Genomic DNA, 18,610 nt, shown 5'->3' with positions numbered 1-18,610 from the left:
TTTCTCTTCCTCACTTCCCTCATCTTCAGTTCTTTCCCTCACTTCACCTTACATATCCAAATATTGACGGCATCCCTCCAAGCCATCCTCATTGCTCAGACCAAACACATGCTCCCTATCTATCATCAAGATGTATTAGCGTCCAACATTTGCTGGCTGAACTCGTCGCTCCTCTGCATTATGCACGAGCGTAAGAGACTCAAGACTCGAGTCATCGTGATACTCTGCCAACTGCCAGTATCGTCTTTGTAAATTTTCTTGACTATCAACTTTATTAATCATCTTTAGAACCTCTACCTGCTGAATTATTCATATCATTTTCATTTTATTTTCTTATAAATATCAAAAGATAAAAACAGTACCCACACACTTGATGATAGGAATTAGTTAATTATAAACAAGATACATGGATATTTCTTTAACTTATTCTTATTTGTTACTTCAGAAATTTCATTTAAATAAAGATAATAGAATAGGATGATGATTGGTTGAAAATAAAAGTGTAAAAAAGCAAAGAATGTATTATACATTCATGTATAAACATGGAGTAAATGAACATTCAAGAATACAACAGAGAAAGATAAATACTAGCTACACAAGATTATATTGTATCCTCAGCATTGCTTATTATGTCATTGGACTCACACTGACATTAATAATTTTGCAATCCTAAAGGTAATCAAAAACACCTGATGAGTCTTATGATACTTCAATGGTCGACATTTGTTATTTTCTTGACAATTTATAATCGATTTATATGATAGAGGAATATTATTGAATCAATTATTATATCTTTCGTAATAGATCACTTTTGTCTTCAATCAGTGAACTTTAAAAATACCCAAGCAATTATTTTCTAGCAGTTGAATATAAATTACAGTCTATCATCTTTATTGAAGATGGATAAAAAATATTTGATTAATTGCTGATCCAAGTTCTTTTATGTGATATTTTTACTAAGTAAAACTTACACGTGTAACTTTCAACAAGAATAATATACCTGTGTCTTAATTATAATATCACTTGTTCAATTTGTAAGAGATGTATAAATGAGAAAAGCAACCGTGTCATGTTGTCACGTCTTCGTGATAGTCTTACTGAAGGTAGCAGACGAGTATGGCATAAATAACATCACAAGTTTGATGGTAACAAACATAAAGGGTAATAAGAAACCAATACTTAGATCAAAATGGAGAAGACTTTCAAGTACTTGACAATAAAATCCTATATTTTTATATCATAATTATTCAGCATAAATACAAACGATTTAAATTCACGGGACAATTTAAAAATAAACAATATATTCAGACAATAAATGAAATGATAAAATGCATAGATGACTGGTTAGAATAAAGCAAAAGTCACATGGCAGGAATAGTTGTCTAGTTTCCCTAACAGCGTGAAAAGTGGACGTCATTGATATTCCAATCACATTGCAATGCCAGAAGCACAGAGGCAGAGGATTCTCCCTTCTATTCTATCCTTCTCCAGTTCCTCTTCCTCACCCTAGGGTTTGCTAGTACTATTGCTAACTTGGTAGAGAGACACGCGCATTCTGATCTAATTCAATTTCCAATCAACAGCCAATCAATTGATTCGAATTCGGTATACAGAGCGACCGCTTGGAGTTCGGGACCTGAATGTCTATGAGCTACAGCAGTAGTAGTTTAATAAAGCCTATCGAGAGACTATGGAAACATTGAATTTAATTAGTATTTGTATTTTATTTACTACCTTTTCATAACAAAAAGAACTCTAGTTGGTAGACTTGGATGAACAAAGATCGAAATTTTCTACAATTTATTTAAGATAATTAAATGTTTTACTTCCATGACATTAAGTAATTTAAGACTTTGGATTTCTCTTGATATGATTATACGTAGAGCTTGATTTTATATGTATATATAGAGGGATACATAGATCGTGTACAATCTTAAACGGCCATCAATCTATTCCCCCTGACTGTACTGCGGGCGCGATTCGTTCGAGTTAAGTCGCGGAACGAGGCCGTAAAAATGTATATTTGATGTTTCAGACGGAGCTGGCTACACTAAGGGAACGTAAGAGTGCGATGTTGGCGCTCAATGTCTCGGCCCACAGACTTATCACAGACCTCGGAGCCGCAGCAACTTCTGTATCTATTTCACTGAAAGACGGGGTTGCCGATCTCTACAGAGTTTGGGATGAGACTTATCAAAGGTAATTATTCTATCATCCATTAAAGTTTATACCAACTTTTTAATTCATATTCATTTTTAACAAGTTTTTGAGAACTTGAATTATTTTGAACGACAAAAAATTGTACTTGAAATTTTAAATGGTAAAAAAGAATATTCGAAAAGGGGCTATTGAACTGACCATCGTTTTGGTTGGTGACGTTAGATAAATATTGTGAGAGGTAATGAAGCCTCTAGAGCAAACAGACGGGAAAGACGAAAAAAAAAGACGAAAAAAGAAAACCAACTATTGGCAGCAAAAGCTATATGAGGATCTTGGAACCTATGTTACAGAACCTAACTTAGGGCTTTCTAAAAGATCATTACTTTAATTGCTGATTCTTTTAATTTTGATTTATTTATCTATATTTTTTATTGATTTTAAAATGATTATATAAATACTTTTTTAATTTGATCTATCAGGTTTATTTGAATTTTGTGGTGAATTATAAAGTCAGCTGAACGGATTTAACATTTCTCTTTGGGTCATTGGTCAGATACCTTTGACCTCACCGAGAAAATCCCTATCAGCATTAGGGGAATCAAATGCTTAAGGAAAAATTAAAATGGAGATTAAAGATTTAGTAGAATTACCATGTAACCTTCTTGAATTTTCAATTTTCTTTTTATATTTATTTTTCATTTTTGTCATAATCAACAACTGTATGGTAAAATAAATATTTTTATGCCAAAAAACTGTAATTTACAGACATGGTGTGCGTGTAAAACATTAATTTTAATGTTTTGATCGTAAAAGTTTATGTCTATAGTCGCAAGGGATGTCACCTATAAAGTTTGCTGGACTGTAATTTAATAATTCTATTGGTAGTTATAACAATCGTTTTTTAATCATCACCATTCACTTCATATTTATATTTCTTTTTAAGTTCAAAAGTTTTTTAATAAACAAAGGAAAAAAAAATTCATTTTGTCAAATGTCAGTTGAGATTTCCAACGTAAAATGTTTTCCTTGCTGTAAGCTAAAAGAGAGAAAGGGATCTTCTAATAATTTGGAAACTTTTACTCAAAGTGTTTGCTCTAAGGCTTAGATCTATTTGGTTTGATTGCAACATGACACTTTCCGTTTAATTAATGTATTTATTGATTTTTTTTTGCAGTTAATAAAAATGACATTTTAATAACGAATAATATTTTATTTTATTTTTAGGGGTAATCAACAGTTGTGTGCCTTACAGTCAGTCCAGCAGTTCAGTGCTCGTCTTTCAGAGTTACAAAGTGCTCTTCGACGGGATAAAGATACTCTAGCTGTATTAGATGCTGCTCTCCAAGCTGGAGCGACTTCAGAGGTTGCTTCTTCCGTTCGCGATGTCGCTAGATTGTTATCCGAGAAGCAAGATGTAAATTGCGAGGTATGTGTATTAGAGGTAGCTCATTTATGCAGTAAATAAGATAGGAAATTACATTTTAAAAGCATTTATCGCATATTACAGGTGAGGTTCTATGATGTAAGCGGCATAATGCAAAGGAAATTAGAAAAAATATAATTAAAAAGAAAGCTATTTTTATTTTTTTATTAAATGGAAATAAATTGAGCACGTACAATGACCAGTATTTGGATACTTGATCAAGTAATAGAACTTGACTGATAGGTAGTCGTCAAAACCGCGAGTTGGTTAAAGGCTCATAGCTTATCTTGCCATTTCTTGAGTTAGTAATTTACATATAAAGTAAACTCTCTCATAGCAACATTGGTTTGAACCACCAAATACCCTAAAAGTTTCTTTCGATCGTGGTGTCGCGCTCATTTCGTACGTCAAGAAGACATACTACCGTTTCCTACAGACGGTTTAGATATTTCAAACTCTTGTATCGCTTCGTTCTTAAGTTTTTACTCTCTCAAACCTTTACTCTTATAGGTACTCCCTTGCCTCATATAAAAGAAATAAGCCAATACTTTTACACTTAGTGTGACACACTGCTTCTTATTCTTCTTTGGAGATACGACACTCTAGAGAATCATTTCGAATATTCTTCATCATTCTTCTTTCATTCATTTATTTCTCTTTCTCTCAATGCAAGTTGAGAAAAATTATCTTGGAAATCAAGTAAAAAAGTTTCTTTTTCTCTTTATTTTATTGCTGACTATTGTCAAATATATTTCATTATATTTACATTTATATATGAAGACAGTATCAAGTGAAAAAATCATCGACTGATGTGCTGATAAATGATGTATTTGAACTCTAGCTAAAAAGTCAAAGAAAGTCACTTGGACTGTGGTGATATTAAATTTGTATTTTTACGCTGATTCCACGGGCCATCCTCGTACGTGAGTTGAAAGGAAATCGTTTGGGCGATTAACGATCTCAGTTTCCCTAGAGAGAATGGATCAGTTTCTATCTCTTTTCTTCTCTCTTTCCAGATACATAGAAAAAAAGAGAAAAAAGAAAATATCGAAGCGTCCGAACCCTAGTATCTAAACCGTCGAGTATGTGATCCCCTTTTACTCCGTTGACCCCAACACCTTTTTCCCATTCTGAAATATTTTATTTAGTAGCTATCAATATGTACAAAACTGATCGGCCAACAATGCTTGTGAAAACTCGTCAAGATTTTCTCAATGTGCATTTTTTTATTTCTAAAAAATAAATGATCTTTTACATTTTTCATATTATCATCTGGTCTTTTCCAGCCTGGCTTTTCTTACTAGTTCCCAACAAGCCCTTTTTCATATAATTTCATCAGCAATTGAATTACAAATTATTCAAATACTTTCAAATCAAATATGAATATTTCCAATTTAATTATTATACAGATGTTAGAATTTTTAAGTATTTTTAGGTAGATTTTATTTTATAACAAAAACCAGGATGTTTGATTAATTATGAAATATTTAAAAAAATGATTAAATTGAGTTTTGGATGATTTTTATATTCAAAGTGAGTTTTTGTCACTGTAAGATGTGGTTGGTGTTCGATAAGACTAGAGACTTCACCATCTTACATGTTAGTCTAGGTTGGTGTCTTGCTACTTGGTATGCGGATCGCGCTTTTCATTACCGGAGGCTCGTTCCCTAGCTTCTCCGTTGCAAACAGCCTAAATCTACTCTCTCTTTCTTTCTTTTCTCCTTTGCTTCTCACACCTCTCATTTTCGATTTCCCCCCAGCTTCCTTTGGTGCTGTCTTTTGGTCCAGGCTATTGCAACTTGTCCTCTCAATATAGTCGACTAAATCTATAGATATCATCATGTCTTTCTACTTCATACTCTTCTCAGTTCTCTAGAGTTTTACACTGACACTGGATTATATAATGCTCGATATAATACCAATAACATGAAGCTTTGATGTTTTGAACAAGATATTGAATATTTTTCTCGCAATATGTAAATAATAAAGTGAAAATAAAATCAGTGAAAGAAATGAGATAATAAATTGGAATGTTTTATTTTTTTCTAGGATCAAGTGGTAATTAAAGAAGATGCATTGACACCGGTATCCGGAGAAAAGTTTCTTGAAGCTGGAGTGACGAGTTTGGGTCAAGAGTGTGGAACATTTTCAGACTCGGGAATTTCAGATAGTGGAAGTGAGCAGGAATTAAGTGAGCGTGAACGTCGATTGGCTGCATTGCGTAGATTGACTCGCAGTTTAGAGAATCAGCTTGCACCAGGAAGCGAAGCTTTAGCGGAATTATGGCGCAGAGTTGAAGATGCTGAAGTGGAACTCCGAAATTTACAGAAACAATGTCGAGAGCTTATTGTACGCACGGCTGCAAGTGTTGAAGCTAAAGTTGCCTCGTGCAATTCTCAAACCAAACATTTGACCAGGTAAATAAAATATATCAACTATTTAACTTTACACATACTTGGAACATTTTCATACACAATTTTTGTTAAATTTTATTGAGTTGTACAGTTTATTTGCATTTTTACCTATATAATCTCATCAAACTTTGTTTCGAGAACATGTTATACATACTATCATCACTATCCTTTTAACAATCCCATCATTTTTTTTATAGTTTCGTTTAATCACCAACCGATGGTGCGGGAAATAGGTTCAGTTCTTAGGAGCACGCAAGCTACTTGTATTGCATCGTAAAAAAAGTTGTAAAAAACTCTCCTTCTGTTCTTTCGTTATTTTCATTCCTCATTTCGCGGTTTTATGTCTTTCTCGGGTTTTTCAGTCTCACTTTTTTTCATTTCTATGATTTTATAGGCTAAATAAACTTGCAATTTTCAATGATAATAATAAACATTAATTAAATTTGAATCAAGTCGTTGATGTATTTTGCAATCACTTTCATTTACTCTAGTTGAAGGTTAATAACATTTATTGATGATCATAAAGATGGATTATTAGGGAATCAACTTAATCTGATGTTTCATTAAAGTTGGAATTGTTTTTGTTCCAGCAAACGGAAGATGAGATCAGCTGATGATGCAGAACCTTTACGTAAGTTGAATCAAATTAATGGTATTGCAACTGATGATCCTGAAGATGATCCAAATATTTCCCAAAATTGGATTTGGAGAATTTTAAGAGCAGCTCTACCTTTCCAATTAGCAATTGTGGCTTTATTCTGTGCTGCTTGTCTATTAGAACCACATTGCTGTGAGGCATCAAATAATCTTAATCTTTCTTTCACTCCTCAACTACGTTATGTTCGTGGTCCACCTCCTATTTAAAGTTAAAGGTTTCTTTAATTGACCTTACAATTTTATAATTAATTTACCATTATTTCAGTTGGTATATTTATAGAGCATTTTATAAATATTGTGTTTTAAACGCAATTACAATAATTTATCATTTAAGACTGAATTTGAAAGAGAAGGCAAATGCCTCACGATACATTTTTTTCTCAGAAAGGGAACGAAAAAAATAGTATTTTCGTACTTATTTATTATCAGTAAGTGCTGATATAATTTTTTTTATTTAAATCGTCATTAATATTTAATGATACAGTGTTGAATTAATTTTTGTTCAACATATATATGTTGTTCAGCATCATTGGCAAAGAATGATGACAATTGTTTCAGAAAATACATACCGATTGAGGAATGTTTTTTTAAAAACTTTTTCTGTAGGGCATGTAAATATTCTTTATGTATTATTTTTTTTTGTTAATTATAGATTTGCAGAGTTTTTATTTTATGTTGCATGCTGTAGAAGATAATCTGATAGTTTTCAGTTTCTTCTCATAGATTTTACGATAATTTTTTTATATCATATTTACAAATAATATTAAAGATCAATATTATTATGATCACAAGAAGCAAGAAAATATTAAACAATAAATAAGAAAGCAATTTAGCTTTACTGAGAATATAAAAGTGACATGAAAAAATTAAAATATCAACTAAATAATTATCATTGACAAATACTATCTATCAATGATGTAAACAATGAAACGACATACTAATGATTGCTGAATATATGCTCATTTTTATTTTTCTTATCAGCTATATTCAGTACATGAAATAAATTCACTCAAGTGCCCAGAAAATACGTCCAATCTTTATTATCCCTTATATATATTTATAATGAATGAGGATAATAATTATAAGAAGGAAAATCCTTCGAAGAAAATGAAGTAATAATTTTTCTACTTCATACTGTTTGTTGAATACGTACTTTTCTAACTTATTTATTGTTATTTTATTCATTTCTATCTTTCCAATCACTCCAAGTGAATTAAACACATGAGTTGAAATCCTTTGCAGACATGATAAAAATAATTTTGAATTTCTTCAAAATACCTGTAAGACTTATGATAAAAACTATGTTATCAAATTATTTTAGCCTCTCTAGAGTTCTTATTCTACTTAATTTGAACCAGAATAATATTAAAATCAAATAATATTGTGCCTGAAAAATTTTAAGGATATTTTTCCTTATGAAATTTTCATCTACACGTAAGCTAGAGAAATCAATAGTTTTATGTGTGCTTAAGAATTTATTATTTAAAATAATAAGTTTCAATTTTATAGTTATATTTTAACTTGTAGTTAAAATATGAATCATGAATTTTCTTATGCATTTTTTAAAAAGAGTATAATTCGCCAGTAATAGGTGATTTAATCACATTTATTGATGATACTTATCAAGTAATTTAAATTTGATGTTTAAAGGTGTATTTTCAGATTTTTTTTAAGAGTATGAATAAAAAGTAGTGCCTGATTGATACAAGAACTTTTAGTTCTGCCTCGATAGAGAGTGTCATGCAATAAGGAGTGAAAAAAAAGAAAAATAAATAAAAATAATAAACAAGGAAACTTATGTTTGAGCTTTTTATAGAGTCTTGAGTAAGTAAATTAAAAAGCTATTTTTTAATTGACAGCTTTATATTTAATATTAAATATGGAACATTATCATGCACAATATATTGCATTTTATCAAATATTTAAAAAAATATGTATGTAAGCGTGAGTTTCAGTTGATAATGGTTATAAACCATATAATTTTTTTTGGCTAGGATTTTAAATAATCAAAAATTGCAAATTTATTTCTGAATATACGTATGCATTTTTTTTAAAATCATGATAATGTGTATAAAGTACCTGAGATTTCATATAACCTACTATATATTAGGAATATTTATTTCTTTTGAATAAATAGCAGTAATATTTTTCATATGATCAAAAGAGTGATGATGGAGTTGATGATGAAACAATTGTATTGAGCTTAATTCAATGAATTGAATGCATTTTTTTAATTGAGTTTATCTGAATAAGAGAAAAGAGAAAAATAATTGAAAAAAATAAATATATCTGTGTATTATTAAAACTATTACTGCCAGCATTATAAGGCATTTTCAATCATTTTAAGCGTAAATTATTAAGAGCTTAATAATGCATGATTTTCATTACATAAAGTATAATCATTATTGTCTAGAATGGTTTAAAAGCTAGTACTTGAGAATATTTTTCAATCATTCACTATGACAATTGTCAAAGCATTTGATCATTTAGATATTTAATATCTTATTAATGATATCTTTACTAATGAATCAACGATAATTATCGTTTTCTCAAAACATAATTATTGATATGAAAAATTTTATTTAAAAGATAAAATAAATGTTAATCATAAAAATGATTATAAGTGATTTTAAATAAATCTTATAAAAAAAAAGTCAAGACTTTGGTAAATCAAAAATGACTATTTTTATAAATTTGATAAATTGCTGAAATAATTTCAGCATTAAAGAAAATTTCGTACTGAATTTTAGGAACTTTATAAGTTGAAATGAAGAAAAGAGTTATTTGTAGCTCATTATTGAAAAAAAAGAAAAAATTGTACTAACATGTAACTTTTTGTACTCTAGATACTAGTAATGTATTTTGAAATTTTAAAAATAAATAAAGGATTGAAAAAAAATCTGAAATAATTATTGAATGTCTTTTATAATTTCTATAATTTTTTATTCCATGTAAAGATCTTTGTTATGATTATTAATAATTGATTATTTGAATTTCCACAATATTTTTTATTTTTATTTTTTTGTAAAATTAACACAAAACAAAATTGATTTAAGTATTACAATGATGAAAGCGCAGAAAAGCCGATGTGCCGTTGTTTGAAAGAAACAGCAAAGTGGCTGGTCAGACTCAACTCCTTTTAACGTGATGCAAGTACGTCCATCAGTTGGTCCATCAATACAAGGGGAAGAGAGAAAGAGAGAATATACTAAAGAAAGTCCACGAGCACAGACTATAATGCCGACAATTCAGCTGAAGGTAATGATTCCCTAGCGATTGATACACAGGGGAGGATTCATGATTGCTGGTGTTACCTCGATTGTGGCGGCCTCACTGAAGTCGGCACCAAACGCACGGGATTCACCAGGTCAAAGGTGAATTCCGCCGTGTTATTACGACTCACACCTGTAGCCTCTCTTTCATTCATTTATCTTTTTCTCTTTATTATACTATCTCTTCTTCTTTCTTTCTTCTTTAATAGCGAAACAAAGTCGAATTATACTTGAAATCAAGTCCACTTAGTTCATGCTGCGTAATACATCAATTGTTGCTGTTTTGTGATTTTGATGTCAGTCTAATTATTTTTAAGCTTTCTTCATTTTAATAATTCGTTCAAGAAATGGATGTATTGAAAATAGTCTTTAAAATTTATAGAACCAAGAATTATGATTGTATATAACTTAGAAATCCATAAAATCATTTCCAGTTCATTCTGAAATCTTTGATTTCATCAGAAATGTGCAGAGTATTATTTATTCCTAAATTAACTTACTATTTCAAATCAATAATGCCATGAGAAATGTTTTTGATTTTATTTTTAATTTTGTTTCAAATAATGAAGCTGATATAAAACAAAGTCATAATTAAATAGGAGGATTTGAGATTAATTTAGTTATGAGACGAAAGAATAACAGAAAGACTCAACAAGTGTCGTATTATATATCTCATCACTTGATTCTTTTCATCCACTTCCATCCCTCTCGGTCCAGAGAGTGCAGGAGGACGGCCTCAGTAGGCGGTCGGTAGTAGTGAGATGGTCCTCTCTTCTCCTTCTCCACTTGGTTTGATCACGTGATGTTGCTGAAATGGTAGAAGCTCCGCCCCCGCGAGCTTGCACCGTTTTAGTGGTGATAGCAGTGGTATCAACCTTCTATACCCTACTCTTGTGTTTCCCTCTTTCCGCATAACCTGCATCTCCTTCCAGTGTTCTCCAGAGTCCAGCCTCTCACGACGCGTGTCCCTCTCCGCTGTCACCTGCCCCTCCAGATACGTGCCAGCAGATACATCTGGAGTCCGCATTACGTTCGCGCTTCGCATCTGTTTCGGTCGCGTTCTTGTCGCGAAAGTCACCATGATACAGATTAACTCACCTGGATGACGTTCATCAGGAACTCGGCTATGATGCAACGAGTCCTAGTGTGTAGTTGGCATCGTTGATGGGAGTGATGTGATAAGCTGGATTGAAGGAAGATAATCAAGTGTTCCAATATCTATTAAGTGATATTAGCTGTTGTAATAATAATAATAATCATCATCATAATAAAGTGGTTGTATTTAGTGAAGCAGTGTGGTGTGTGTGTGGATTAAGAGGCTAAATAAAGTCGTTTTCCAGTAGTTGGCAAAGCCACAATTTCGTTGTGGAGGGGTGGTTGATGCACAGGAGCAGCGGGGTCGCGAGCGGCGGTGGTCCTGGAACCGCCGCCGGACGCGGCCTCGAGCTCGAACATCCACCGGCAATGCCTACCGGTCCGACGGGTTTCCACTGGGGTGCTATGATAGCAGGACACCATGCTGCTGCTGCTGCTGCCGGCATGATGCAGCCACCCTTGTCCACAGGGGCTGATTATAGTCTTGCTGCAGCTCATGGAGCTACTCATCCTGCCATGCCTATGGATTTACATGTGTCTCAAGGATTCCCCTGTTACAGGTTATTGTTTACTTCATTCTATTAATTTCCCTTCAGTCTGTGCTATTCTTCTAAATAATTCTTCAATCAATCATTCAAGTATTCATTTGAAGAATAAAACATTCAAATGACTGGAATAATTGAAATAGCAGATTGTGAATAAAAATTCATAACTTGATGTTATTATGTGATGATAATAATCATAATTAATAGATGAATGTGTATAAATTTCTAGCACATTGTAGAAATTGTTATGAGCAGTGAATAACAAGAGTAGATTTAATTCACGTGTGATAATAATCGATATCTCAGAGTCACAACAAGATGACTTCTGAAAAGAAGCTGTGGACATAAGTTATATACAAGAAACCTATTATAATTCCTAGCTCGTTCAGGTTATTAGCATTCCGCTATCAATTATCCACGAGCCGCGTGCTGCACGTCCCCCGCTTAGGCACGCGAGTGTGGCAGCTGTTCTGTCTCTTTTCTATACAGTTTCGTTCTTTCTCCCTTGACTCTTTCTCTTAGTCTGTCATGTTACTTCACATCAACTTTTCGTGAATCATCGTCAGCCTTCCCATGAATGCTGCATCTTTTTTTTATCTTTCATCAGCAAGACTTGATCATATCAATCTGTCGAATGAATTAATTGTATAATATTATTGTCACGTTTTATGCACACATATCATTATCACTTTTGTCGTGGATTTTTATCTATTTATTGATAACTTTATTACATTATAACATAATGAAGTGATGAATGGTCTTGAGTAAATTCATGTTCTTGCTTGATAATAGATACACAACATATAATTAAATCAATTTAATTTAGTTGAAGAAATTATTTCTTCAAATGAATCTTTTTCATTTAAATGAATATTTTTTTTTCTTTCTCGCTTGATTCTTGCAAATGATATTAATTTATTTATTTATAATTGTGATGTTAAATGAAAAATAAAATAAAAAATCACTACATTCAGGGTGACATGGTGCGCGCGTGAGGCAGCGTGCTAAATGCCACTTGTTGCCGCCCCGAAGGCTTTAAGTACCCTCGTCATTCATTCTCTCGTCGGTCCGACGAGACGCCGATAGCCGCAAGCACCGGAACAGTTCATTTCGCCATTTATTCATTAGAGAGAAGGACTGAAACAAAAAAGATAAACCGAAGAAAAGATTAAAACTAAAAAACTACAAGAGAAATAGAAATTTGAATGTTAAACTCTTAATATATGTACTCACGAGTATCTTGATTGTCACGCAACACATCTATCACTTCAGATTAACTCTAAACATTATATCTATATAAATACACTGTGTTTACTTTTTTAATTACTAATGGCACATTCAATAATACTATGTCTGTGCAAATAATTCGATATTTATACTGCGAAAAAAATAATTGACTAATTTTTCAGAAAAAAAAATAAATAAAAATAAAATCATCATTCCTGGATGGTACATTAATTTTTTTTATTATATCGTATATTTTAATATATGCAAAAATGAAGTACATGTTGCCAGGAGGCATAGCTTTATCGATTGATCCAAAAATCCTTGATGTTATATAGTTAATGTACCATAACAGTGACCACTAAAACATAATTGTTACGATCATATCAACTGGTCTAAATTTCTTTTTTATCATCATTGAATTTTATTTATTCTATTATAAAGTTTCATTAAATCTTGTAATACTTCTCAGTAAAAATTTAAAAGTCTCATTACCAACTTCTTGATAATATACCTTTCCAGATAACGTAACTATATGATAATATTACCAAGAAATTGACGGATAATTATGATAATTAAATGGCAAGACAGTTGAGAAGAGAAAAAATATTCTGATAATAACTGATAAGTGAATTATTTGTACTACACCACTGAATGGCTGGTGGATGAGATTGACAAGGAAGAAAATTCACTGAACACCCGGTATAAGTGCACGAATAGAAGAGAAACCTCAAGAGCGGCGCATTGAGAGCATTATTGAATGATGGCTTATAGCCGACTACTAATGGGGCCGGACGCGCGCGGACGTAAGGGAATGAAAGAAGCGAGCGAAAGAAGGAAAGATGAAGGATGAGAGCGAGATATAAACAGAGAAGAGCGGCAGATCAAGGTCCTCAGGGTGCATCAGTTGGACGCGCGACTGATGCGAGTTAAAAGACACAAGATGCATTCTTCCGTCGTTCTGACTAACCTGAGTCAATAGACTGCACCATCCATTAATAAGTTTGGTTTCAACATTTTATTTTTTAAAAAGCCAACTTTGGTAATAATCTGCACACATACACTGTACATAATTAAACAAGGATATAAAAAAAATGTGGAGGTTGTATTTTTGGAATAATAAATCTAATCATAGTGTTCTTGCTGGATGATTGAAGGATAAGACAAGCAGAGAGATAGCTATAGCTTCTTTAGAAGAAGGATGTTTGTGTTGGTTTGGCCAAGCCGACCGATAAATAACTTGCAGGGGTTTTTATCGCTTGCACCGAAGTAGTCGAGAGTCCTCGGGACTCCCCCGACATAATACCGACACAAAGTAATCTCGCGCGTTCTGTTCACCCTCTTATTCTTCTTCATCGTCATCTTTCTCTTCTTCTTCGTTGACTTTGCCACGTCTTCTTCTTCTTCTTCTTCTTCTTCTTCTTCTCTTATTCCCTCTTTTCAACAAAGTCGACGCATCAACCCACGGTTGATTCTCTTCAAGTCCAAGCCGCGTTTTGGGCCCGGTAGTTGGGTAGCTGACTTTTTTCTCGACTATCGGCGAGTGGATCGCACCGTGATCCGGGACTGCAATCAGAATTGATTATAGCCTGCCGAAACTTGGCTGTGCGGCTGCATCGGGTATTATACAACTTGCCTCCAGCTTCATGATGGTAGCTATATATACATCCTATACGATTTTTGACTTTATTCGATCATCGACCTCTTCAAAGTGAATTGATGAAATATTTCAGGGACAGAAAATTGTAATTACTAGAGAGATGCTTGTAATATTTGACTAAATTTTCGTTGATCTCAAGTGCATCTTCAGTGCAACAAAAAAAAGCTTCTCTTCTCTGATGCTTTAATAGAGCTCAATCAGAGCCTGTTTAAAATTCAATTGAAAAAGCTGCGTTATTATTTTCTAGATTGATTCAATAAGAGGTGTGGCATTCATTCAGATTTTCGGTCATGCTATGAAATTTGTTGGATAGTCGTGAAATCAATATAAACATAGTAATAATGAGAGTAATAAGTATAATCAGCCATGTTGAGGTTATTAAATTTTCGTGTGAACAAAATCGATTGCGATGAGGCCTAACGAATCTATACATTCACGTACAAATAGAATATCATATTATAAAAGGACCTATATTAAATCCGAGCAGCGTCTCAATCGATTTCACGAAGTAGTCGATTCGATTCGATCCCCATGGACTTCTGGGTCTCAAGTTTTTTATCTGTCGATCTGGCACGCGCGATTCAATCTCAAAATCCCTAATATCTTTATATAAAGAGAGACAAAGAAAAGTCACACGAAAAGAGAGATTATTGAAAATTCATAAAAACCTACATTTAATCATTTATTTATTGTTCTAATAGTTATTTTTTGCTTTATAAAAATAATTAAAATAAAATATCAATTTGACTTGATTTATTTTCACTCTTGAGAAGCAACAAAAAAAAATAATCGTGTGTCGGTATATTATTAATTAATAAAAAAAACGTGAACGATGCCTAATCATTTCTCTGATATGTTTTTATGTTCCTTCATGAGACAATGTATTTCAAAAGACTTGGATATTGTTAAACTTTTGTTTATATACATATATATATGAGTATGTGTGTAGAATGGTGTGCGACGGTCATTGAAAATAGGAGAATGACGGTTCGATCTCTCCGATACGGTCGCCAACCACGGAATGTGTTTTTTTAAAAGCTAAATACAAAAAAGTTATAAAGAAAGGAAGAAACGAACTGGTAACAAGCAAATAAAAAGTTTCAAAGTTTAACGTTAGTGTGTCGTATTTTTCTCATGTATATTATTTTATAGCATTACCTGTATTTGTTGAGCAACTTTTTAATAGAAAAAAATTTTTTTCTTCTCTTCATACAAAAATAGTTTTAATCTCGAGATAAATAAATTTTCATAGTAATAAACTGGTTTTTTTTAAGTTAAGGAGCAAGTTTGAATTATGGTGATAAAAAAAATAAATATGGTGTTAAAAGGAATTATTAAAAGATCATTGTACAAAGTTAATATCAGAAAACTATGTGTATAATACCCTTCGAATGGATATTAATAGTCCACGAGGTTGTCTCAGTGAAATACTGCCACCCAGGGAAAAATCCATTTTAAAGACTGTAGTCTCAAGTGTCGTGATTCTTTATTAAGATGGAAGAGTGTACAAGTAACACAAGTCGGTAGAATGAGAGAAAGAAACAGCCAAGTTTCATTTCTTCGTGGAACAAATGGCTCGCGAGTTATCACCCCGCGAGTACTCGGCGACCCTCCCCATTTAAAAAATGTAAATTCGTTAATGCGAACAGTCGTAGAGTCAAGGGTGCAAAGAAAAAGATGCCGAAGAGGATTGAACCCAAAGACCAGGGGAAATAAGAGTAGAAAAAAAAATCCAGGGGAGGGTAAAACGGAAGGCGTGAAAATTTGTACGTTGCTCTTATACAACCCTCCGATGTTACACCATTACCTGGGACTATTATCCAATACAAAAAAAAATCAAATCAAGTATGCTAACTTACGCTATAAAGCCTTTAGGGATCGAGTTGGATACAGAGGATAGATCGAGGGTTGTCGAACTGTCTTTTCTCCAACTTTTGTCTTATGTTCTTTCAAATGTTATTACACACTAGGATCAAAAATTATTCTCGTAGAATAAAACATCATGTTAAAGACAATAATGCACTGGAAAGAAATAGTTTGTATGTGACTAGAAAATTTTAGTGTCCAAGAATGATTTTTCAGAGCAAAGATATTGATAGGGGTACAATGTTCTATAAGTGATCAACACCATCTAGTGAATGACATTAAATATTATTAATAGCAAACTTTGAAGTTATTTTATATTTTGTAGCTGCAATATTGACATTGGTTTTATTGGATCAACAAGAAAATCTAAAACATAGTCATCATGTTGATCAATGACTTGACGAGAAGAGTGTCCATCTTAAAGACAGAAACATTGTGATATCATCTTGATTCTATACATTCAAGAATGTTCAACTTGTTTCTCTATTTTGTTGCTAATTCAATATAATTTTAGAGAATATTAAATGGTATTTATTTAGCTTGGAAGTTTGTAGTTGATGTTTTATGTATTGGTCATTCAGTTGATGATCATCACTCATAGGTCATCTTACCCTAGTTCTTTGATTTCAATAACAATTTTTGTTACAAAAATTATTTAAAGAGAAAAATGAATGCAATAAATTTAATGCATCCCTGGAAATGATAAAAGCTAATTTATTAGTAGATTTACTGGTATTCAAATAAGTCATATAAATAAAGCTTTATAAGGCTCAAAAATATGTTTGTATATAAAAGTTCTTATATCATAAAAGGAAATCAAGCGCAATCCGTAAAACATATGTCCCGCGTAATCATTCACTGGAGACTGTGCATTACCACAAAATAGGTGGGGGTTATAGGCATTGCGGGGGTGCGAATCTATACATATTTAATGAGCTTGCACGCAGCAGTTGTAAAGAAAAAGTAGAGAGGGAAAATGAAAGAAATAGTCTATCAGAATTGCCAAGAAAAATTTTCTTATTCTTTCTATATATATTATACCATCAGCCAAAGATACTTTTATTCAAATCTTATCCGCGACAAAGTACATCTACTTTCTTGCTCTTTTTTCGTGCAACTTTCAGAGATGGGGAAGACGTATCAAAGAAAAAGCTTGTAAGTGCCTTCGCCGCATACATAAACATTATAGTCGTGGCTTTATACATATTTCAAATAAACGTCAACCCGTCCCTGTATAATAATCGATATGGAACATATTATTCTTTTCATCTTTATTTTACCTCATTCTAATTATTTCCATCAATTTGGCCAAGTAATCAACTTTCTTGGGCACTTCATGAGAATGAGACCATCATTTTTATTTTTTAACACCAAATTCTCAAGTGATGGCATTTTTTTTCCTCAATATCATTAAGAGTATTTTAAAGTTGAGGTTCAGTTTTTTAAATTGTAATTAAACCAATTTAAGTCCAGTACTGATCAGGTGAAGTAAGATTCTTAGAGGTTTCTACTCATTAGTTAAACCCAGATGATTTTAAACATCAGCTTCCTAGAAGTTTTATCTATGTCCTAGACCAGAGCTAGATAAACTTCAACTCTTTTGAAGCAAAGAGCAACTAGAATTACCATTACATGTTATCCACCTTGTTGAAAAGCACCAACTAGAGATTAATAGTCAAGTTTTTTTAACTAAAGTGACTAGAAATTATTCTGAATGTATCTATAAATCAATTGAACCTAAGTGTCTGACTCTAAGAAGTATTATCTACTAAGACTTGGATGATGATATTTAGAAAACCAAAAAGAAAGAATGGAGAATTGAGATTTTTTAAAAAAGAGATCCAATAAATTTGAAAAAAAGTAAAGTACAGAGAATGAAAACAAGAAAAAAACATGGGTGAGAAAAATAATAATAAGTTGTTGCAAGATGAGAAACATGAGCGAATGCATAAAGCCACACCTTATTATGGTCATAACTTATCTCAAGTACAAACACACGGACAGATGAGGTTCTGTATGGTCTTCCAAAGCTCTGATTCTTCAATGAAATATACAGATACACATGACAAATGATGCAAAATCCTAATGAATAAACTTTCTAAGAATTTCAACCATAATAAAGATAAATATATCAATGAAATTCATGACTGCTACTTTCTGTCAATGGTTATTTGCCAAAAAATATGATGCTGCTACACATTCTTTCTGAGTAAAAAAAAGAAGAAAAAAAAGAGAATTAGGTCGGGAGTCAATTTGATAAGGTTAACTGTATACGAACTTATGGAGGCGTATAG

General features: G+C 32.3%; 2 protein-coding genes across 4 annotated transcripts in view; both read left to right on the top strand.

Annotated features, from left to right (window-relative positions):
- The window catches only part of klar (klarsicht), a 43,644-nt gene extending 34,486 nt beyond the window's left edge, over nucleotides 1-9,158 (top strand). For both annotated transcript variants that reach the window (XM_035093287.1, XM_035093288.1), the window contains exons 17-20: nucleotides 2,036-2,199; nucleotides 3,385-3,586; nucleotides 5,633-6,000; nucleotides 6,588-9,158. In XM_035093287.1, coding sequence (XP_034949178.1) covers nucleotides 2,036-2,199; nucleotides 3,385-3,586; nucleotides 5,633-6,000; nucleotides 6,588-6,861 — 1,008 coding nt within the window. In that variant the 3' untranslated portion in view covers nucleotides 6,862-9,158. The remainder of the gene's footprint in view (nucleotides 1-2,035; nucleotides 2,200-3,384; nucleotides 3,587-5,632; nucleotides 6,001-6,587) is intronic.
- Nucleotides 9,159-10,977: 1,819 nt separating this feature from the next.
- trh (trachealess) overlaps nucleotides 10,978-18,610 on the top strand; it is a 66,720-nt gene continuing 59,087 nt past the window's right edge. For both annotated transcript variants that reach the window (XM_035092987.1, XM_035092989.1), the window contains exon 1: nucleotides 10,978-11,581. In XM_035092987.1, the coding sequence (XP_034948878.1) occupies nucleotides 11,307-11,581 (275 nt within the window). In that variant the 5' untranslated portion in view covers nucleotides 10,978-11,306. The remainder of the gene's footprint in view (nucleotides 11,582-18,610) is intronic.

This window comes from Chelonus insularis, unplaced genomic scaffold, assembly GCF_013357705.1.
Source record: "Chelonus insularis isolate UGA/USDA-ARS -01 unplaced genomic scaffold, ASM1335770v1 contig_94_pilon, whole genome shotgun sequence".
NCBI lineage: Eukaryota > Metazoa > Arthropoda > Insecta > Hymenoptera > Braconidae > Chelonus > Chelonus insularis.
The sequence above is the reverse complement of the archived record's forward strand: the minus strand, read 5'-3'. Positions and strand labels throughout refer to the sequence as shown.